The 24,398-nt window shown below is 39.3% G+C and overlaps 1 protein-coding gene and 2 long non-coding RNA genes across 3 annotated transcripts in view; all 3 read left to right on the top strand.

Annotated features, from left to right (window-relative positions):
* Positions 1–21,926, top strand: part of LOC127842812 (major facilitator superfamily domain-containing protein 10-like) — a 71,186-nt gene extending 49,260 nt beyond the window's left edge. Inside the window, exons 9-12 of the mRNA XM_052372559.1 lie at positions 10,922–10,977; positions 11,862–12,005; positions 15,881–16,018; positions 16,742–21,926. Coding sequence (XP_052228519.1) covers positions 10,922–10,977; positions 11,862–12,005; positions 15,881–16,018; positions 16,742–16,851 — 448 coding nt within the window. The 3' untranslated portion in view covers positions 16,852–21,926. The remainder of the gene's footprint in view (positions 1–10,921; positions 10,978–11,861; positions 12,006–15,880; positions 16,019–16,741) is intronic.
* Positions 4,391–7,809, top strand: LOC127842814 (uncharacterized). Its single transcript, XR_008031887.1, has 3 exons — positions 4,391–4,426; positions 6,514–6,831; positions 7,731–7,809. It is a non-coding gene; the product is annotated as an uncharacterized LOC127842814 (long non-coding RNA).
* On the top strand, positions 12,083–14,206 carry LOC127842813 (uncharacterized). Its single transcript, XR_008031886.1, has 2 exons — positions 12,083–12,456; positions 13,790–14,206. It is a non-coding gene; the product is annotated as an uncharacterized LOC127842813 (long non-coding RNA).
* Positions 21,927–24,398: the final 2,472 nt, after the last annotated feature.

The raw sequence follows: 24,398 nt of genomic DNA on the forward strand, positions 1-24,398 counted from the left end.
ATAAGAGATTGAAATATTACAGGTAGGTAGTACTGTCTCTACCTGTTCTCTGGACTGGAGTTCACACATTCTCACAAATAACAGACTCAACTATGACAGGTAGGTAGTACTGTCTCCACCTGTTCTCTGGACTGGAGTTCACACATTCTTACAAATAACAGACTCAACTGTGACAGGTAGGTAGTACTGTCTCCACCTGTTCTCTGGACTGGAGTTCACACATTCTCACAAATAACAGACTCAACTATGACAGTTAGGTAGTACTGTCTCCACCTGTACTCTGGATTTGAAATCGTACATTCTCACAAATAACAGACTCAACTATGACAGGTAGGTAGTACTGTCTCCACCTGTTCTCTGGACTAGAGTTCACACATTCTCACAAATAACAGACTCAATAATGACAGGTAGGTAGCACTGTCTCTACCTGTTCTCTGGACTGGAGTTCACACATTCTCACAAATAACATACTCAACTATGACAGGTAGGTAGTACTGTCTCCATCTGTTTTCTGGACTGGAGTTCACACATTCTCACAAATAACAGACTCAACTATGCTAGTTATGAAGTACTGTCTCTACCTGTTCTCTGGACTGGAGTTCACACATTCTCACAAATAACAGACTCAACTATGACAGGTATGAAGTACTGTCTCTACCTGTACTCTGGACTGGAGTTCACACTTACATTCCTCACACATTACAGACTGAACTATGACAGGTAGGTAGTACTGTCTCCACCTGTTCTCTGGACTGGAGTTCACACGTACATTCTCACTAATAACAGACTGAACTATGACAGGTAGGTAGTACTGTCTCTACATGTACTCTGGACTGGAGTTCACATTTACATTCCTCACCCATAACAGACTGAACTATGACAGGTATGAAGTACTGTCTCTACTTGTTCTCTGGACTGGAGTTCACACATTCTCACAAATAACAGACTGAACTATGACAGGTAGGTAGTACTGTCTCCACCTGTTCTCTGTACTGGAGTTCACACATTCTCACAAATAACAGACTCAACTATGACAGGTAGGTAGTACTGTCTCCACCTTTTCTCTGGACTTGAAATCGTACATTCTCACAAATAACAGACTCAACTATGACAGGTAGGTAGTACTGTCTCTACCTGTTCTCTGGACTGGAGTTCACACTTACATTCCTCACCCATAACAGACTCAACTATGACAGGTAGGTAGTACTGTCTCTACCTGTTCTCTGGACTAGAGTTCACACTAACATTCCTCACACATAACAGACTGAACTATGACAGGTAGGTAGTACTGTCTCGACCTGTTCTCTGGACTGGAGTTCACACTTACATTCCTCACACATAACAGACTCAACTGTGACAGGTAGGTAGTACTATCTCTACCTGTTCCTATACTCTGGACTGGAGTTCACACTTACATTCTCACTAATACCAGACTGAACTATGACAGGTAGGTAGTACTGTCTCCACCTGTACTCTGGACTAGAGTTCACACTTACATTCTCACTAATACCAGACTGAACTATGACAGGTAGGTAGTACTGTCTCCACCTGTTCTCTGGACTAGAGTTCACACATTCTCACAAATAACAGACTCAATAATGACAGGTAGGTAGCACTGTCTCTACCTGTTCTCTGGACTGGAGTTCACACATTCTCACAAATAACAGACTCAACTATGACAGGTAGGTAGTACTGTCTCCATCTGTTTTCTGGACTGGAGTTCACACATTCTCACAAATAACAGACTCAACTATGCAAGTTATGAAGTACTGTCTCTACCTGTTCTCTGGACTGGAGTTCACACATTCTCACAAATAACAGACTCAACTATGACAGGTATGAAGTACTGTCTCTACCTGTACTCTGGACTGGAGTTCACACTTACATTCCTCACACATTACAGACTGAACTATGACAGGTAGGTAGTACTGTCTCCACCTGTTCTCTGGACTGGAGTTCACACGTACATTCTCACTAATAACAGACTGAACTATGACAGGTAGGTAGTACTGTCTCTACATGTACTCTGGACTGGAGTTCACACTTACATTCCTCACCCATAACAGACTGAACTATGACAGGTATGAAGTACTGTCTCTACTTGTTCTCTGGACTGGAGTTAACACATTCTCACAAATAACAGACTGAACTATGACAGGTAGGTAGTTCTGTCTCCACCTGTTCTCTGTACTGGAGTTCACACATTCTCACAAATAACAGACTCAACTATGACAGGTAGGTATTACTGTCTCCACCTTTTCTCTGGACTTGAAATCGTACATTCTTACAAATAACAGACTGAACTATGACAGGTAGGTAGTACTGTCTCTACCTGTTCTCTGGACTGGAGTTCACACTTACATTCCTCACCCATAACAGACTCAACTATGACAGGTAGGTAGTAATGTCTCTACCTGTTCTCTGGACTAGAGTTCACACTAACATTCCTCACACATAACAGACTGAACTATGACAGGTAGGTAGTACTGTCTCGACCTGTTCTCTGGACTGGAGTTCACACTTACATTCCTCACACATAACAGACTCAACTGTGACAGGTAGGTAGTACTATCTCTACCTGTTCCTATACTCTGGACTGGAGTTCACACTTACATTCTCACTAATACCATACTGAACTATGACAGGTAGGTAGTACTGTCTCCACCTGTACTCTGGACTAGAGTTCACACTTACATTCTCACTAATACCAGACTGAACTATGACAGGTAGGTAGTACTTTCTCCACCTGTTTTCTGGACTGGAGTTCACACATTCTCACAAATAACAGACTTAACTATGACAGGTATGAAGTACTGTCTCTACCTGTACTCTGGACTGGAGTTCACACTTACATTCCTCACACATTACAGACTGAACTATGACAGGTAGGTAGTACTGTCTTAACCTGTTCTCTGGACTGGAGTTTACACTTACATTCTCACTAATAACAGACTGAACTATGACAGGTAGGTAGTAAGTCTCTACATGTACTCTGGACTGGAGTTAACACTTACATTCCTCACACATTACAGACTGAACTATGACAGGTATGTAGTACTGTCTCTACTTGTTCTCTGGACTGGAGTTCACACATTCTCACAAATAACAGACTGAACTATGACAGGTAGGTAGTACTGTCTCCACCTGTTCTCTGTACTGGAGTTCACACATTCTCACAAATAACAGACTCAACTATGACAGGTAGGTAGTACTGTCTCCACCTGTTCTCTGGACTGGAGTTCACACTTACATTCCTCACCCATAACAGACTTAACTATGACAGGTAGGTAGTACTGTCTCTACCTGTTCTCTGGACTAGAGTTCACACTTACATTCCTCACACATAACAGACTGAACTATGACAGGTATGTAGTACTGTCTCTACCTGTACTCTGGGCTGGAGTTCACACTTACATTCTCACTAATATCAGACTGAACTATGACACGTAGGAAGTACTGTCTCCATCTGTTCTCTGGACTGGAGTTCACACTTACATTCCTCACCTATAACAGACTGAACTATGACAGGTAGGTAGTATTGTCTCTACTTGTTCTCTGGACTGGAGTTCACACTTACATTCCTCACACATTACAGACTGAATTATGACAGGTAGGTAGTACTGTCTCTCCCTGTTCTCTGGACTGGAGTTCACACATTCTCACAAATAACAGACTGAACTATGACAGGTAGGTAGTACTGTCTCTACCTGTTCTCTGGACTGGAGTTCACACTTACATTCCTCACCCATAACAGACTCAACTATGACAGGTAGGTAGTACTGTCTCTACCTGTTCTCTGGACTAGAGTTCACACTAACATTCCTCACACATAACAGACTGAACTATGACAGGTAGGTAGTACTGTCTCGACCTGTTCTCTGGACTGGAGTTCACACTTACATTCCTCACACATAACAGACTCAACTGTGACAGGTAGGTAGTACTGTCTCTACCTGTTCCTATACTCTGGACTGGAGTTCACACTTACATTCTCACTAATACCAGACTGAACTATGACAGGTAGGTAGGTAGTACTGTCTCCACCTGTACTCTGGACTAGAGTTCACACTTACATTCTCGCTAAAAACAGACTGAAATATGACAGGTAGGTAGTACTTTCTCCACCTGTTCTCTGGACTAGAGTTCACACATTCTCACAAATAACAGACTCAACTATGACAGGTATGAAGTACTGTCTCTACCTGTACTCTGGACTGGAGTTCACACTTACATTCCTCACACATTACAGACTGAACTATGACAGGTAGGTAGTACTGTCTCCACCTGTTCTCTGGACTGGAGTTCACACTTACATTCTCACTAATAACAGACTGAACTATGACAGGTAGGTAGTAAGTCTCTATATGTACTCTGGACTGGAGTTCACACTTACATTCCTCACACATTACAGACTGAACTATGACTGGTATGTAGTACTGTCTCTACTTGTTCTCTGGACTGGAGTTCACACATTCTCACAAATAACAGACTCAACTATGACAGGTAGGTAGTACTGTCTCCACCTTTTCTCTGGACTTGAAATCGTACATTCTTACAAATAACAGACTGAACTATGACAGGTAGGTAGTACTGTCTCTACCTGTTCTCTGGACTGGAGTTCACACTTACATTCCTCACCCATAACAGACTCAACTATGACAGGTAGGTAGTAATGTCTCTACCTGTTCTCTGGACTAGAGTTCACACTAACATTCCTCACACATAACAGACTGAACTATGACAGGTAGGTAGTACTGTCTCGACCTGTTCTCTGGACTGGAGTTCACACTTACATTCCTCACACATAACAGACTCAACTGTGACAGGTAGGTAGTACTATCTCTACCTGTTCCTATACTCTGGACTGGAGTTCACACTTACATTCTCACTAATACCAGACTGAACTATGACAGGTAGGTAGTACTGTCTCCACCTGTACTCTGGACTAGAGTTCACACTTACATTCTCACTAATACCAGACTGAACTATGACAGGTAGGTAGTACTGTCTCCACTTGTTCTCTGGACTAGAGTTCACACATTCTCACAAATAACAGACTCAATAATGACAGGTAGGTAGCACTGTCTCTACCTGTTCTCTGGACTGGAGTTCACACATTCTCACAAATAACAGACTCAACTATGACAGGTAGGTAGTACTGTCTCCATCTGTTTTCTGGACTGGAGTTCACACATTCTCACAAATAACAGACTCAACTATGCAAGTTATGAAGTACTGTCTCTACCTGTTCTCTGGACTGGAGTTCACACATTCTCACAAATAACAGACTCAACTATGACAGGTATGAAGTACTGTCTCTACCTGTACTCTGGACTGGAGTTCACACTTACATTCCTCACACATTACAGACTGAACTATGACAGGTAGGTAGTACTGTCTCCACCTGTTCTCTGGACTGGAGTTCACACGTACATTCTCACTAATAACAGACTGAACTATGACAGGTAGGTAGTACTGTCTCTACATGTACTCTGGACTGGAGTTCACACTTACATTCCTCACCCATAACAGACTGAACTATGACAGGTATGAAGTACTGTCTCTACTTGTTCTCTGGACTGGAGTTCACACATTCTCACAAATAACAGACTGAACTATGACAGGTAGGTAGTTCTGTCTCCACCTGTTCTCTGTACTGGAGTTCACACATTCTCACAAATAACAGACTCAACTATGACAGGTAGGTAGTACTGTCTCCACCTTTTCTCTGGACTTGAAATCGTACATTCTTACAAATAACAGACTGAACTATGACAGGTAGGTAGTACTGTCTCTACCTGTTCTCTGGACTGGAGTTCACACTTACATTCCTCACCCATAACAGACTCAACTATGACAGGTAGGTAGTAATGTCTCTACCTGTTCTCTGGACTAGAGTTCACACTAACATTCCTCACACATAACAGACTGAACTATGACAGGTAGGTAGTACTGTCTCGACCTGTTCTCTGGACTGGAGTTCACACTTACATTCCTCACACATAACAGACTCAACTGTGACAGGTAGGTAGTACTATCTCTACCTGTTCCTATACTCTGGACTGGAGTTCACACTTACATTCTCACTAATACCAGACTGAACTATGACAGGTAGGTAGTACTGTCTCCACCTGTACTCTGGACTAGAGTTCACACTTACATTCTCACTAATACCAGACTGAACTATGACAGGTAGGTAGTACTTTCTCCACCTGTTTTCTGGACTGGAGTTCACACATTCTCACAAATAACAGACTTAACTATGACAGGTATGAAGTACTGTCTCTACCTGTTCTCTGGACTGGAGTTCACACTTACATTCCTCACACATTACAGACTGAACTATGACAGGTAGGTAGTACTGTCTTAACCTGTTCTCTGGACTGGAGTTTACACTTACATTCTCACTTATAACAGACTGAACTATGACAGGTAGGTAGTAAGTCTCTACATGTACTCTGGACTGGAGTTAACACTTACATTCCTCACACATTACAGACTGAACTATGACAGGTATGTAGTACTGTCTCTACTTGTTCTCTGGACTGGAGTTCACACATTCTCACAAATAACAGACTGAACTATGACAGGTAGGTAGTACTGTCTCCACCTGTTCTCTGTACTGGAGTTCACACATTCTCACAAATAACAGACTCAACTATGACAGGTAGGTAGTACTGTCTCCACCTGTTCTCTGGACTGGAGTTCACACTTACATTCCTCACCCATAACAGACTTAACTATGACAGGTAGGTAGTACTGTCTCTACCTGTTCTCTGGACTAGAGTTCACACTTACATTCCTCACACATAACAGACTGAACTATGACAGGTATGTAGTACTGTCTCTACCTGTACTCTGGGCTGGAGTTCACACTTACATTCTCACTAATATCAGACTGAACTATGACACGTAGTAAGTACTGTCTCCATCTGTTCTCTGGACTGGAGTTCACACTTACATTCCTCACCTATTACAGACTGAACTATGACAGGTAGGTAGTATTGTCTCTACTTGTTCTCTGGACTGGAGTTCACACTTACATTCCTCACACATTACAGACTGAATTATGACAGGTAGGTAGTACTGTCTCTCCCTGTTCTCTGGACTGGAGTTCACACATTCTCACAAATAACAGACTGAACTATGACAGGTAGGTAGTACTGTCTCTACCTGTTCTCTGGACTGGAGTTCACACTTACATTCCTCACCCATAACAGACTCAACTATGACAGGTAGGTAGTACTGTCTCTACCTGTTCTCTGGACTAGAGTTCACACTAACATTCCTCACACATAACAGACTGAACTATGACAGGTAGGTAGTACTGTCTCGACCTGTTCTCTGGACTGGAGTTCACACTTACATTCCTCACACATAACAGACTCAACTGTGACAGGTAGGTAGTACTGTCTCTACCTGTTCCTATACTCTGGACTGGAGTTCACACTTACATTCTCACTAATACCAGACTGAACTATGACAGGTAGGTAGGTAGTACTGTCTCCACCTGTACTCTGGACTAGAGTTCACACTTACATTCTCGCTAAAAACAGACTGAAATATGACAGGTAGGTAGTACTTTCTCCACCTGTTCTCTGGACTAGAGTTCACACATTCTCACAAATAACAGACTCAACTATGACAGGTATGAAGTACTGTCTCTACCTGTACTCTGGACTGGAGTTCACACTTACATTCCTCACACATTACAGACTGAACTATGACAGGTAGGTAGTACTGTCTCCACCTGTTCTCTGGACTGGAGTTCACACTTACATTCTCACTAATAACAGACTGAACTATGACAGGTAGGTAGTAAGTCTCTATATGTACTCTGGACTGGAGTTCACACTTACATTCCTCACACATTACAGACTGAACTATGACTGGTATGTAGTACTGTCTCTACTTGTTCTCTGGACTGGAGTTCACACATTCTCACAAATAACAGACTGAACTATGACAGGTAGGTAGTACTGTCTCCACCTGTTCTCTGTACTGGAGTTCACACATTCTCACAAATAACAGACTCAACTTTGACAGGTAGGTAGTACTGTCTCCACCTGTTCTCTGGACTGGAGTTCACACTTACATTCCTCACCCATAACAGACTTAACTATGACAGGTAGGTAGTACTGTCTCTACCTGTTCTCTGGACTAGAGTTCACACTTACATTCCTCACACATAACAGACAGAACTATGACAGGTATGTAGTACTGTCTCTACCTGTACTCTGGGCTGGAGTTCACTCTTACATTCCTCACACATAACAGACTGAACTATGACAGGTATGTAGTACTGCCTCTCCCTGTTCTCAGGACTGGAGTTCACACATTCTCACAAATAACAGACTGAACTTTAACAGGTAGGTAGTACTGTCTCTACCCGTTCTCTGTACTGGAGTTCACACATTCTCACAAATAACAGACTCAACTATGACAGGTAGGGAATACTGTATCCACCTGTTCTCTGGACTGGAGTTCACACTTACATTCAGCACACATTACAGACTGAACTATGACAGGTAGGTTGTACCGTCTCTACCTGTTCTCTGGACTGGACTTCACACTTACATTCCTCACCCTAACAGACTCAAATATGACAGGAAGGTAGTACTGTCTCTCCCTGTTCTCTGGACAGGAGTTCACACATTCTCACAAATAACAGACTCATCTGTGACAGGCAGGTAGTACTGTCTCCACCTGTTCTCTGGACTGGAGTTCACACATTCTCACAAATAACAGACTCAAATATGACAGGTAGGTAGTACTGTCTCCACCTGTTCTCTGGACTGGAGTTCACACATTCTCACAAATAACAGACTCAACTGTGACAGGCAGGTAGTACTGTCTCCACCTGTTCCCTGGACTGGAGTTCACACATTCGCACAAATAACAGACTCAACTATGACAGGTAGGTAGTACTGTCTCCACCTGTTCTCTGGACTGGAGTTCACACATTCTCACAAATAACAGACTCAACTGTGACAGGTAGGCAGTACTGTCTCGACCTGTTCTCTTGACTGGAGTTCACACATTCTCACAAATAACAGACTCAACTGTGACAGGTAGGTAGTACTGTTTCTATCTGTACTCTGGACTTGAGTTCACCCTTACATTCCTCACACATAACAGACTAAACTATGACATGCAGGTAGTACTGTCTCTTCCTGTGCCTGTTCATTAATATTCTTATTAGATTGCTTGCCAGTACACAATTCTGTTTTTCAGATTGAAATAATTATCATGTGTAAACATCACAACTTAATGAGGATTTTTGAATTATTTTATTTAATGCCCTGGGATCGAATGACCAGGATTATATTGTTTTTGGCCTGTCTGTTTGTCTGTCATTGTATGTGTCTATCTGTCATTGTATGTGTGTTTGTCCCAAAACTTTAACCTTGGTCATAACTTTTGCAATATTAATGATAGCAACTTGATATTTGGCATGCATGTGTATCTCATGGAGCTGCACATTTTGAGTGGTGAAAGGTCAAGGTCAATCTTCATGGTCAAAGGTCAAATATATGGCTTCAAAGCGGCACAGTAGGGGGCATTGTGTTTCACAAACACAGCTCTTGTTTTGAGCATGAAATTGTTTATTATGCTCCCCAAAATAAATAGCATATAGTCGCCGCTTCGTCTGTCCGTCCGTGTGTCTGTGTGTCCGTCCGTGCACAATGGGAAGCTTCACTACCAAGAGGAGATGTGCGTATTATCAGCGGGTTCTGGTCGGATGATTTTTCACAGAGTTATGGCCCTTTGAAATTTTTGAAATTTTCCATTAACTGTACATATAGTGCAATTCTTGTCCGGGCTATTTCTCAGCAACTAATGACCGGAATTCAACGAAACTTTATGGGAAGCTTAACTACCAAGAGGAGATGTGCATATTATCAGCGGGTTCTGGTCGGATGATTTTTCACAAAGTTATGGCCCTTTGAAATTTTCTATAAAAAAAATTATTGTCCCCCCAACTACTGTGCCCTCGACGTTTCCTTTTATCTGAATATATAGTGCAATATTGTGACAAAAAAAACCTTTGGGGAGCATCACCCGTCTCCGACGGTTTCTTGTCAAAATAGGTTGTTGTTAACTTAATGTTTTTCTTGGAAATGAGTAATCATAACTATCTTACCTTTTGGAAGAAGACATTGAAATTCAGACTTCTTCTTCTGCTGAAGAGAGTTGGCTCACGCTTGTTCTTTGTGTTTAGATGAATTAAAGTTACATTGATTTATTTGAATTAAACAAAAACATTCTCAAAATGTCTGATAGTTATTAGTGACAATATGCTGTATCTATTTATTATTAATTAAATTATGTGAAAGTGTTTCCAGTAATTTATTTTTGATGAAATGTAGTTTCTGACGACTGTTTTTATTTATGAACACTGTATTATGTGAATTGGGAATAAGACATCAAACTGGGAATGGGCATCATTTTGATGATTTTCTCAAACAAAACTATTCATTTCATGATCTGAATTTATTTTTGTACTATTTTATCTATACTTCAAGCTTAATAAGCAATTTTCTATGACTTTTTCATTAACAGTGATTTTTAAAATAATTTTTACTGTATTTTTAAACTGTGTTCATGCGCCGCATGGACACAGTTTCATTTTATTAGGATTTTTAAAAAATCAATAAAAAATCCAGTTTTGTAGTAAAATCAATTTAAATGATGTTATTAACTTATTATATATGCACGTTTATATTTTAATTATATTTTGTAAAACTCAATAAATACAACTTGTAAAGCTGCGTATTATGCACTGTTGAAAAAAACACAATTTATTCCCAAATTGATGTCTTATTCCGACTTCACATAATACTGTTTTTATGTTACTATTTGTTGTAAAAGTGTAAATAAAATATAATGTTAACTTTTATGTAAGATTGTTTTTTTTCAGTATGCAGCAAGGAAAAATGTTCTTTTTTATTGGAACCATTATGGCCTCAGTTCAAGGTAAGATAGTGTCAAATTTGGCATTTGTTAGTTGATTTACTTTACCAATTAAGCATACATATCTTTTACTCTGCTGATAAACATATTGTAACACAAATAGATAATGAAACATTATCATACATAAATGCTTAACATGCAATATTGTCCAGCTTTCAACATTTGTTATCAGTTGATTTGTTTAAATATTTGCATTATTGTAAAAAAATGAATAAACATGTTTGGACACTTGTGTTTGACTCAACTTTAACTTTGTTGTTAATGCATATGGATTTAAGGTCCTACATACATATTTAAAGCCATGGATTGGCTTCAATCATAAAATTGTTACCCATTTGAGTAATTTGAAAAACCATTTCATCCGCCATTTTCTTTAATATGCAAGAGATAAACATGGCCAAGTTCTTTTACAAAAATTCATATAAATTACTGAACAATTAAAAAATAAGTGACAAAAGAATAACAATATGTTGTTTTTTTTTAATTTTGATGGTAATTCTTAACCTTTTCCCGATTATAAGGGATTTCAATCAATTTCAATAACAGAAGTTTAATGACCCTGAGCTGAAGAATGTTCTGTGGGTCATGTTTATTTCAGGTTTTTAATACGGTACACAAGTCAGAGATGTGTACTGCTTCTTTGTTAAATACCCTTTACATGTTGCTTTGTATGAATAAAAGCTCAGAATTCTGTCAGGCATCAGATGCCATCAGAATGACAACAGACATGCACTTCGGAATATGATGGTTAACAATTGCATAAAAAATATGCAAGACAGATTGTTTTCTCATCTCACAGAGGTGTACATTGCTACTTACTTGCATTTATAAAGCAGGTTTGTGTGTATTTAAACACTGACTAACCTTCAATGTGCCTGCTGTTTAAGGTGGGTATGTGCGCCGTGTGTCTGCTGGCAAGGAGATACAGATAGCTCTGCAGGGAATCCTGTTCCTTATTCCTGCCTTCATCCTCATGGCCTTCGCTCACACTGCCCTATGGATATACACTGCACTAGCACTGTTCTCCTTTGGTAAGTACCACACTGAACTTTGACATGTTTAAGGGATTTGGTTGTTATTGCATATATTGCTCTTGTATTATGTACAGTACTGTATCAAATAAACCAAAGCGAAAAAGGAAAGGTGGGGGGGGTATTTATATTTTTTGCATGCATTGTATTTTGAAAATATTACAATGGTCCAAAGTCACAGACCTCCATTGATGTTTGTGTAAATATGGGCCTTCAACTTACAAATGTTCTCTATAATAACTGTTTTCCAGAGGGTTTAACCAGGTTTTCCGAAGGAAAAAACTGGTTATTAGAATGGCGAATGCGGGCGGGCTGGCTGGCGGGCGGGCGGAACAAGCTTGTCCGGGCCATTACTATGTCGTTCATTGTCAGATTTTAAAATCATTTGGCACATTTGTTCACCATCATTGGACGGTGTGTCGCGCGAAATAATTACGTCGATATCTCCAAGGTCAAGGTCACACTTTGAGTTCAAAGGTCAATAATGGCCATAAATGAGCTTGTCCTGGCCATAACTATGTCATTCATTGTGAGATTTTAAAATCATTTGGCACATTTGTTCACCATCATGGGACGGTGTGTGGCACGAAAGAATCACGTCAATATCTCCAATGTCAAGGTCGCCACGACTAAAAATAGATTTTTTTTTTTTTTTAAACTTACAAAGGGGGTTAATTTTGTTTGTTCATTTCAAAAGTTCAGTTTGAGTTTTCTCCCTTTATCAGATTTTTTTTCACAATGAAAACCTGGTTTTGTGACAATTTTGTCCCTTGTTATGCAATGCTTTCAGATATTGATCTGATTTTTGGTATGTGAGGATACCTACGTGACGTACAGATGAAGTGTGAAATTCATTCTGGTCCATTGATTTTTATGCCCCCCTTCGAAGAAGAGGGGGTATATTGCTTTGCACATGTCTGTCGGTCCGTCCACCAGGTGGTTTCCGGATGATAACTCAAGACCGCTTGGGCCTAGGATCATGAAACTTCATAGGTACGTTGATCATGACTCGCAGATGACCCCTATTGATTTTGAGGTCACTGGGTCAAAGGACAAGGTCACGATGATCTGAAATAGTAAAATGGTTTTTGGATGATAACTCAAGAACGCATACACGGCCAACAGGGCGAACTCTGAACAATATAACTGAAGCAACTGGTCTGTAATCCTAAATCTATAATTATCAGTCCAATGAAACATCATCATTTGAGTAAAATAAAGTGGATCAGTAAAAATATTATCAGAATATGAGATTTTTGGTATATTTTGTCTATTAAATATTGTGTTAATGTTTAATTTTGTTGATTAATATAAATATAAGCAGGACAGGTGAGGTAATACACAATTATATCTTTCTTATATACAGGGGAAACAAATGCAATAAGTTTAAATTTCATGTTTAATAAATATAGGATATTTTTTCATGTCAGTGTGAGATCATTTGTTATTTTTTATGATCACATTTTATTATTACTTTGACAAAACAACACTTACCTGAATACCACAATGGATTCCACCCAAACAATACCCCACGCCCCTACCAGAATCCCTCCCCCCCCAACCTGACCCCCCCTAATTTGTTTTTTTAACCAGGTTTTCCGAAGGAAAAAACTGGTTATTAGATTGGCGAATGCGGGCGGGCTGGCTGGCGGGCGGGCTGGCGGAATAAGCTTGTCAGGGCCATAACTATGTCATTCATTGTCAGATTTTAAAATCATTTGGCACATTTGTTCACCATCATTGGACGGTGTGTCGCGCGAAATAATTACGTCGATATCTCCAAGGTCAAGGTCACACTTTGAGTTCAAAGGTCAAAAATGGCCATAAATGAGCTTGTCCGAGCCATAACTATGTCGTTCATCGTCAGATTTTAAAAACATTTGGCACATTTGTTCACCATCATTGGACGGTGTGTCGCGCGAAATAATTACGTCGATATCTCCAAGGTCAAGGTCACACTTTGAGTTCAAAGGTCAAAAATGGCCATAAATGAGCTTGTCCTGGCCATAACTATGTCATTCATTGTGAGATTTTAAAATCATTTGGCACATTTGTTCACCATCATGGGACGGTGTGTCCCACGAAAGAATCACGTCAATATCTCCAATGTCAAGGTCGCCACGACTAAAAATAGATTAAAAAAAAAAAAAAAAACTTACAAAGGGGGTTAATTTTTTTTGGTCATTTCAAAAGTTCAGTTTGAGTTTTCTCCCTTTATCAGATTTTTTTTTCACAATGAAAACCTGGTTTTGTGACAATTTTGTCCCTTGTTAAACATCATCTAATAAATTACCACACCCCACATTATACCCCCATCTCACCCCGCATCCCCCTACCCTCCCCACCCCCCCCCCCAAAAAAAAAAATTTTTTTTGGTTTAAACAGCTCAGAAATTACCACACCCCACATTATACCCCCTCTCACCCCCCCCCCCCCTACCCCCCCCCCCCAAAAAAAATAGTTTTGTTTGGGAAACAGGAAGGAATGACCACACCCCACATTACAGAGAACCCCCCGCGCATCCCCCACCAACCCCGACCCCCCCCCCCCCCCCACCCCTCAATTTTTTTTTTAACATCTATAATTAACCAATACCACACCCCCACATTATACCACCCCCTCTACCCCCCTCTACCCCCCACCCCCCCCACATATTTTTTTTGTAAACATCTTATAAATTATTACACCCCCACATTATACCCCCTCCTCAACCCCCTACAACCCCCCCCCCCCCCCACACCCCAAAAAAAAAAAAAAAAATATATATTTTTTTTCCTTTTTTTATTTTTGAAAGGCTGTCTAATAAATTATTGAATAGGAACAATCCCCATGATGGCTTACATAACGTAAATTTTAATGAGTCAAGAAGTGTCAAGCACTCGAATAGTCTAGCGCACTGTCCTCTGACAGCTCTTGTTAGGTCACAAGGTAAAAGGTCAAGGTCACGTGTCTCGAAATAGTAAAATGATTTCCAGATGATAACTCGAGAATGCTTATGCCTAGGATCATGAAACTTCATAGGTACGTTGATTATGACTGGCAGATGACCCCTATTGATTTTCAGGTCACTAGGTCAAAGGTCAAGGTCACAGTGACTCGAAATAGTACAATGGTTTCCGGATGATAACTTACATTAGGTCAAAGGTCAAGGTCACAGTGACAAAAAACGTATTCACACAATGGCTGCCACTACAACTGACAGCCCATATTGAGGGCATGCATGTTTTACAAACAGCCCTTGTTGGCAAAGTAATGGACCTTGGACTTAGACATTGTCCCTAAAACAAGCATTTCCAGAGTTAATTTTACCCAACGCTTTCAGATATTTATTTGATTTGTGGCATGTGAGTCAACCTACATGACCTACAGATGAAGTGTTAAATCCGTTCCAGTCCATTAATTTTTGGCAAAGTTATGGGCTTTCGACTTAGACATTTTCTCTATAATAAAAGTTTTCTGGAAGAACTACACGCAAAGCTTGCAGATATTGAATTGATTTTTGGTATGTGAGGCTACATACATGAGGTGTGAAACTCGTTCCCGTCCTTTGATTTTTTGAAAAGTTATTGGCCTTGGACTTCAGGGGCATTGTTTTTCACAAATGTAGGTTTTGTTTTAACTGCCTGCATGTAAAAGTTCTGGCCTCTTAAGTTCATGATTGCATATCATAATGCTATTCCTACTATGCTTTATGAACAAGAATTTTGTGTTTGTCTATATGAATATTTTTTTGAGATTTATAAAAACAGGTGTGTCCTGTTCTGAAATTTTAATGAGACTTTTCAACAACTAAGGATATAAGGATAAGGATATAAGTTTCACTTTGTTTGCCCACACTTTCCCACAACATACATACATACAATCTTGTATTTCAGCCTCAGCAACTGTGGTGCCATGTCTGACAACGGTGGTGTCCATGTATGGGGGTGATGACCAGAAGGGGACTATCATGGGCATATTCAGGGCTCTAGGGGCACTGGCTAGGGCTCTGGGACCCTTCTTCTCATCAGCAGGTAAGACACAACTCACATCATGTAAACATTATCTTACGCTCAAATTAGTGTCAGGTCAGATTTAAAATCTAGCAATCATGAAAATCTTTGTTAGCATAATATCAATAATAATCTTAATTTCCCTAGGAAAGATTGGACCTTGATTTAATTATACTTTGACATTTTGAGTTGTAAACACTCTAATACTTTGATTGTAGACCAAAGGGGCGTGATTTTCTTACAAATTGCTCTGTTTGAATTGAGTTGGTTTCTTCATTCAACATCCATGTATGAAAGAAAACATAGTTCTTGAAAATGAATTGACTTGTATTACAAAAATCACATGACATTTTCATGAATAGAATTGTATCTAAGTCATGTAGTGTGCTATGTTTGCGGTCTTCACTCTTGACAGTATGAAAATACTGAAAAACCAATGTTGGTGCTGCCTTGAATTAACATCAAGATTTATATAGTCTGGTTCTGGGAAAACTGGGCTTAATGCACGTGTGTAAAGTGTCATCCTTGGTAGGCCAGATTGCAGTCTGCGCAGGCTAATCGGGTATAACACTTTCCACCTGAACTGGATATTGGTTAACTTAAGAAGAGACTTCCTGTTTTAAACAAAAAATGTTTGAGCATCACAGGCTTATCTATCTGTGACAACACTTTAGGCACACAAATGCATTAAGCCCCATTTTTCCAGAGGCTGGTATGCGAAACTGCTTGTCATTGTTGTTTCAGTGTACTGGAGCTGTGGGAGCCATATATGCTACATAGTAGGAGGAGTCATGCTGGTCATACCTTACTTCCTCTTGAAGACCAAGGGAGTCAAGACTGTCAAGACCTCCTAGCAGCCACACTGAATAGCAGCAGCATTCTCTAGACTTGTTGTTTGACATTTTAAGTATGTTATTTGTAACATATAAGATAATTTTCTAATCTTTTAAGCATGTCAGATATATTTGTTTTATTTTTTCAACAGTCTTGTTGACGTACTACTCACACAAAAAATCGTGTATGATTCTGTATAAGTAAATTGAAATATTCTTGTAAAGAAAATGATCATTATAAAATGCTACTGCTGCAGATATACATATCGTTGGAAGGTGCTGTTAGTTGTGAGTGTAAAATCATTGTGTGTTCGTCCAACATGAATTTAATCGTATGCACGTATTTAATGAAACCCCTAAATTGTAACTTAGGGCCAATGAATATATGTAAAGTATTGAATTCTATGAGTTAAAAACAGACATGAAAGTCTCTTTATCATGCAAATAATGTTTCACAAGTTCAAAGTTGCATTTATCACACGCTCCACAGTTTTTCTATCTAATATAACCATTTTGATTTTTTTTCTTGAACATTGTATTGCTTTATGAGGGTTTTCATTGGCTACTTTCTTTTTTAATGACCAATAGTTTCTTTGTTTTGTGGAAAGGATGTAGTAAAGTGAAGTGATGTAGGTAAACCACTTTTCAGTTTTATCATGACATTTACATATTCATTAATTGTTTTTGCTAATTTAAAAGCATGTGCTAAAAATATCTCACACCCCATATCATATCATACAGTGATCTCTTAAACTCGTCCAGGCTTTTTTTAGCAAGCTTTTCAAAGGCTCCATTTTATGAAATGACAACTGTCAGATCTTATATCTTGGTTACCATCTTAGAATGTCATAGGTTGTTCACTAGGCATTCACAAATATCTGCTCTATTGGCATGCTGTCATATGTGAACCCAATGCTATGTAGCACATTGATTTTCTGTTTAAAAAAAAACACATAACATGAGGCAATTTAGTACATTGACAAGTTTGCTTTTAATGCATATTAATTATGGATTCTTATACAATTTTCTTGTAACATTATTGGTAGCGTTTCCATAATGGTATTAAAATATTGATTCACATTGTCTTAAAGTTTCCGTTGCTTTTTAGCTCACCTGAGCGCAATGTGCTCATTCCTGCTGAACTTTTGTGATTGCGTTCTGTCCATCATTGGGCGTCAACATTTGCCTTTATGACACACTAGAAGCAACATTTCTTTTCAGATCTTCATGAAACTTTGTCAGAAGATTTGTCCCAATGATATCTTGGACAAGTTGTAAAATGATTCTGGTAGGTTCAAAAACATGGCCACCAGGGGGCGGGGCATTTTTGCATATGTGGCTAGTATTGTAAAACCTTGTAAACACTCTATAGCCCACATTTATTTTCCAATCTTCATTAAACTTGATCAAAAGATTTATCCCAATGATATCTTGGATAAGTTCGAAAATGGTTCCAGTTGGTTGAAAAACATGGCCGCCAGGGGGCGGGGCATTTTTCCTTATATGGCTTTAGTAAAACCTTGTTAACACTCTAGAGGAAACTGGGTTAGAACATTTGTCCTAATTACTAGTATATCATGGATGAGTTTGATAATGGTTCCCGTTGGTTGAAAACATGGCTGCCAGTGGGCGGGCGTTTTTCATTATATTGCTATAGTTAAACTGTGTTAACACTCTAGTGGCCGCATTTATTGGTCGATCTTCATGAAAGTTGGTCAGAAGATTTGTCCCCATGATATCTTGGACTTGGATGAGTTCAAAATGGTACTGGTTGGTTGAAACATACCAGGGAGCTGGGCATTTTTTCTAAAATGGCTATAATAAAACCTTGTTTACACTCTAGAGGCCACATTTATTTCTGATCTTCATGAAACTTGGTCAGAATATTTCTCTCAATAATATCTTGGAATAGTTCAAATATTGTTCTAGTTGGTTGAAAAACATTGCTGCCAGGGGGTGGAACATTTTTCCTTATATGGCAAAAGTAAAACATTTTTAACACTCTAGACATCACATTTATTGTCCAATATTCATGAAACTTGGTCAGAACATTTGTTCTAATGATAAGATGGGCTCCAAAATGGTTTTGGTTTTTTGAAATACATTGCTGGTAGGGGTGGGGCAGTGTTCCTAATATGGCTATAGTATAACTTTGTAAACACTTTAAAAGTCAAATTTATAGTCCAGTCTTTTCTGAACTTTGTCAGAACATTTTATGTCATGATATCACAGATTAGTTCCATAATGTTTCCGGTCTTTTGAAAAGCATGGCGGACAGGGTGCAGGGCATTTTTCCTTATATAGATAAACCTTGTTTACCCTCTAAAATTCACATTTATAGTTAAATCTTCAAGAATCATTTACAAAACATTTGTTCTAATGATATCTTGGGCAGCAAGGAGAACAGATCAGTGTTTTCGTATTTTAGGTGAGCGACTTTTGGCATTTTAAGCCCTTTTGTTATTGCTTTGAGAGTACATTCCATCATTGTCATCTTTTCATGCAAACATATTTGTCTGTGCATAAATCATTCAAAGAGTAATCAAACATAAAAAACAGTGTTCTATTGTGACATAATATTGATAATTTGTTGTAAAAGATAAAACCTTAGGTAAATAATGTTTGTATTTTGAGCTCAGCATCCTATGTTTACTCTTGTATTGAAAAGGTGTTTTGACCGTTTGTATGAGATGCTCAAATCTTCCTTGTATGCATAGACTGACTTGTATTTGTGTTGTCATAATTGTGATACAGTTAATAAGTTCATGACATTATATTAATGCGTAGATATGTATAAAACAATGTTTTTATAACTGCCAGAGACATGACTTTATATAGTTTATTTTTATATGCACGATATTCTTGTTGCTAAAATGTATTTGCTTATGTTGTTTTGTGCAATGTTTTTCTTTATACGTATGGGTCTTCCATAGTTCACTATGTTTTCATATGGATGGGTTATTAAATTTTATTGAATGTCTTCAGGGCCTTGGTCACGATATATACGCATTGGTCTTTCATAGTTCAATTTGCATATGGTATGTGTTATTACGTATTTTTGAAAGTCTTATTTTTCTGTATTATTATGACACTGTTCTGTGTGTTTTATAGTTGAAAGTTTTTAGCGCACCTGAGCACACTGTGCTCATGGTGAGCTTTTGTGATCGCCTTTTGTCTGTTGTGCTTGTGCGGCGTCAACATTTGCCTTTTTAACATTCTTAGAGGCCACATTTAGTGTCCGATCATCATGAAACTTGGTCAGAAGATTTGTCTCAATGATATTTTGGACGAGTTGGAAAATGGTTCTAGTTGGTTGAAAAACATGGCAACAAGAGGGCGGGGCATGTTCCTTGTAGGGCTATATAAGCCTTTAGTAATACCATGTTAACACTCTAGAGACCACATTTATTGTCCAATCTTCATGAAACTTGGTCAGAAGATATATCCCAATGATATCTTGGATGAGTTTGAAAATGGTTGCAGTTGGTTTAAAAACATGGCCACCATTGTGCGGGGCATTTTTCCTTATATGGCTAAAGTAAAACCTTGTTAACACCCTAGAGGCCAAATTTATGGTCTGATCTTCATGAAACTTGGACAGAACATACGTCCCAATGACATCTTGGATAATTTCGAAAAATGGTTCTGGTCTGTTGAAAAACACGGCCATCAGGGGCAGGGCATTTTTCCTTATATGGCTATAGTAAAACCTCGTTAACACTCTAGAGGCCACATTTATTGTCCTATCTTCATGAAACTAAGTCAAAAGATTTGTCCCAATGATATCGTGGACGTGTTCGAATATTGTTTTGGTTTGTTGAAAAACATTGCGCAGGGCATTTATCCTCAATGGCTTTATATTACTATAGTAAAACTTTGTTAAAACTCTAGAGGACACATTTATTGTCTGATCTTCATGAAACGTGGTCAGAAGATTTTTCCCAATGATATCTTGGACAATGTCGAAAAATGATTCCGGTTGGTTGAAAAACATGGCCGGCAGGGGGCTTGGCATTTTTCTTATATGGTTATAGTAAAAACTTGTTAACACTCTAATTTTCACATTTATTGTCCAATCTTCATAACACTTGGTCAGAACATTTTGGCTTTAACTATGTCTTGGATCAGTTCGAAAATAGTTCCGGTCTCTTGAAAAACATAGCCACCAGGGGTTGGGCAATTTATCCTAATATGCCTATAAACGTTGTTAGCACTCTTAAAATCACATTTATAGTTCAATCTTAATGCAACTTGGTCAGAACATTTGTTCTAATGATATATTGGCGCTGCACTGAGCAGGTCAGTTCCTTTGTATCTCAGGTGAGCGACTTTGGACCTTTCAGGCCCTCTTGTTTTTAAGATCTCTTTAGCATTTGAATACCTGGTTATAGATGGCGCATTTGTTAGGTTGTATCTATGGCTTTGTTAGTGAGAAATTATGTAAAATCGCTGTATTTCATGGGTAACTTCTTAGTCAGAACTTAAGTCATTGTTCCATGTTTAACAGAACTATTGATGAGAAACAATGTGACAGATGCCTGTGTGCTATTTTGCGAACCATGCTCTTTTACTGTTCCAAATGGCTTTCCATATTGAATTCATTTCGAATTGAATAAACTTTCATGTAGATACATCAGCTTTTAAATAATTTAACTTATAAAATGACCTTTGCATCGTGCTAAAAATAAATGCTGGTCGTTGAAGTTTTAGTTTTATTAGCGAGACTGTTTTCGGAGAAAACCCGAGCTATTGTCATGGCCTGTTCGTCGTCCGCCGTCCGCCGGCGTCGTGTTAAAACCTTAACATTGCCTCTAAAATAAAAGTACTTCCACCTACAACTTCGAAACTTCATATGTAGATGCACCTTGATGAGTTCTACACGCCACACCCATTTTGGGATAACTAGGTCAAAGGTCAAGGTCACTTTGACCTCTTAAAAAAAAATAAAAATAAAAAAAATAAATTCTGACAAAGCTTTCGCGGCCGAGCGTGGCACCCGTTATGCGGTGCTCTTGTTAAACGTCTTGCGCATACTTTGCTATGTTTTACATTGTGTAAATATGGCTTGTCTATTTAATTAAATTAATCAGAACCTGTCCATGTCTTGTTCCTTGCTGGCCACATGTCCTTGCCTCACAGTCTAACTCCGCTCGCAGCCCAAGTGTGTTGTTGACGTGCTCTCCCATGCATGACCTTTCATGTTCCGATATTTGTGGAAATGTACCAGTCTAATAAAATGACGTATGAGACCCTCTCAATACGTGACTTACAACCTCAGAGACATGGCTGGTACCGAGTATAGGGAAATTGTGGGTTTTGAAAATAATTGGTTGATTGTACAGCAGTTTCTCGGTGGGGGTTAAGGATTAACACTGTAAAGGAGTATCAGTGTAATTAATTAATTACACGGATTTAAGTAGCCAGTGAGTCCGTCAACAGTATTAAAGGGACAGTGTTGGGAACATTTTGGGGAAATAAGTAAAGCCATTATATTTTAATGTTTGGTCTATTTGTATAAGCAGTGTCTTTTAGTCATGCTTAAACCATTTAACCGTCAAGCTGTGTCTTGTAGTCACGCTTGGTCAGTGTATTTGTGACTTGTAGTCATAAATAGTTCAAAGGTAAAAACCTTAGTGTCCGCAAAGGTGACCGGTAGCTGCGAAGTCCTACATCCAATTATCCTTTCTTAAAAAACATTGTTGGCATTGCTTTTGTGTAATATTATTTTTTTATTGCAATTAAAGTAATTTACAATTTATTGAATATTTTGGTTTGGTAGTTCAATAAATAAAACAGTAGTGGTATTGTTTTTGTGTGTTTGTTACATTCAATTGGCCCTGCACTTGTTTCTGCAATAAAAATGTCTATCAACGTGAATACTGCATCTGTGCGAGAATTAATGCAAATTCCTGGAGTCGGTGAGAAAATTGCTACCCTTATTGTGGAATTGCGCTCCTCGTATGGGTATGTCACCAAAGAAGTGCTGCATTTAGCCTTGCGGGGCAAGATGACGTCAGAAGTGTTAGCCATGTTGAACATTTCTGAGCCTAAACCCCGAAATTTGATGGATTTTGACTGCTTGTCTATGCATGAAGATCTAAATTCAATGGCTGCAGCACTCCATGTCCCTTGCGCCTGAACCCCATACCTGTGTCTACGAGTACAAGACTATCAGTGGCACACACACAGTCTTCGTGGATAACCACGACTGCCCCAATAATGTCCTCGTGGGCGAATCCGCCGTACAGTAGAGCACCATGGCCTGGTTTGTTGACACAGACTAAACCAACGGTCCGTCATTACAGTCCAGTGAAGTTTGAAGATGACCAGTGTCGGCGTTCTAGTAGTTCAAGAGCCAGCTCATGTTCTCCGGCTCGAACAGGTTTAAATGCCTCAAAGACACAGAAACCAATTGGTCAGGTGGATTCATCGGGACATAAATACGGGAAATTGGGGAAATCTATCTCTCACAGTGCTGGGCAGTACCCAACACCAAGTTCTAAAAAACAGCGGGACAGTGAACAAACTGATGCGGGTGGACAACGAAAGCTGGTGACCGGAAGTAGAAGTCAAATCACTGCAGGTTGTAGGCCTTCTAGATCACCATCTCCAAGTAGGTCACATTCATCAAAAGACAGAAGAGAGTCTAAAAGCAACCGGAAGCGGACAACAGGAAACAGAAGTAAAATTACTGAAGGTGGTAGGTCTTATAGATCACCATCTCCCAGTAGGTCACATTCACCAAAAGACAGCAGAGAGTCTTCAAGCAACCGGAAGCGGTCAACCGGAAGCAGTAGTAAAATTACTGAAGGTGGTAGGTCTTATAGATCACCATCTTCTAGTCGGTCACATTCACCAAAAGACAGAAGAGAGTCTTCACGCAACCGGAAACGGACAACCGGAAGTAGGAGAAGAATAACTGCAGGTGGTAGGTCTTCTATATCACTATCCTCCAGTGGATCACAGTCACCAGAAGATAAAAGGTCTTCACGTAGCCATCGGAAGTGTAAGACGTACAGCGACAAAGGGCACCGGAAGTCACCAACACGAGATGAAAGCAAATATAATGGAAGGACTTATAGTTCTCCATTATCATCGTCTAAAAAACGGTTGACGGTTTCACACAAGACAAACGGACGACAATCAAGAAGTAGACAAGTAAATGTGCATAGATCGTCGTCCAGTTCAGAGTCAGATGGGGGTGTGAGACCACGTAGGTGTCCATCAGTACACATGAAAAGTAAAAGGAAAACAAGAAAGGCGCATTCACGTCGTTCATCAAGCTCAGACTCCGAATCGAGGTCAAGGTCACATAAAGATAAGGCTAAGAACAGTCGAACGTACGATAACGATGGTTCTTCTCACAAACGTAGCTCTCAAAGACAGGGTGATCCTCGGAAACACCCGAAGGCGTTGCGTTATGATGGGAAAACCAGTTGGCTATCATTTAAGCGAAAGTTTGATAGTTACCAAAAGGTGATGAATTGGTCGGAAGACGAATGCAAAGTTTATCTGTTGTGGAGTTTAGAGGACTTCTTCACTATTACGACAACAGAAAATGAACAATA

The sequence above is a fragment of the Dreissena polymorpha genome, chromosome 8 (assembly GCF_020536995.1).
Source record: "Dreissena polymorpha isolate Duluth1 chromosome 8, UMN_Dpol_1.0, whole genome shotgun sequence".
Lineage (NCBI taxonomy): Eukaryota > Metazoa > Mollusca > Bivalvia > Myida > Dreissenidae > Dreissena > Dreissena polymorpha.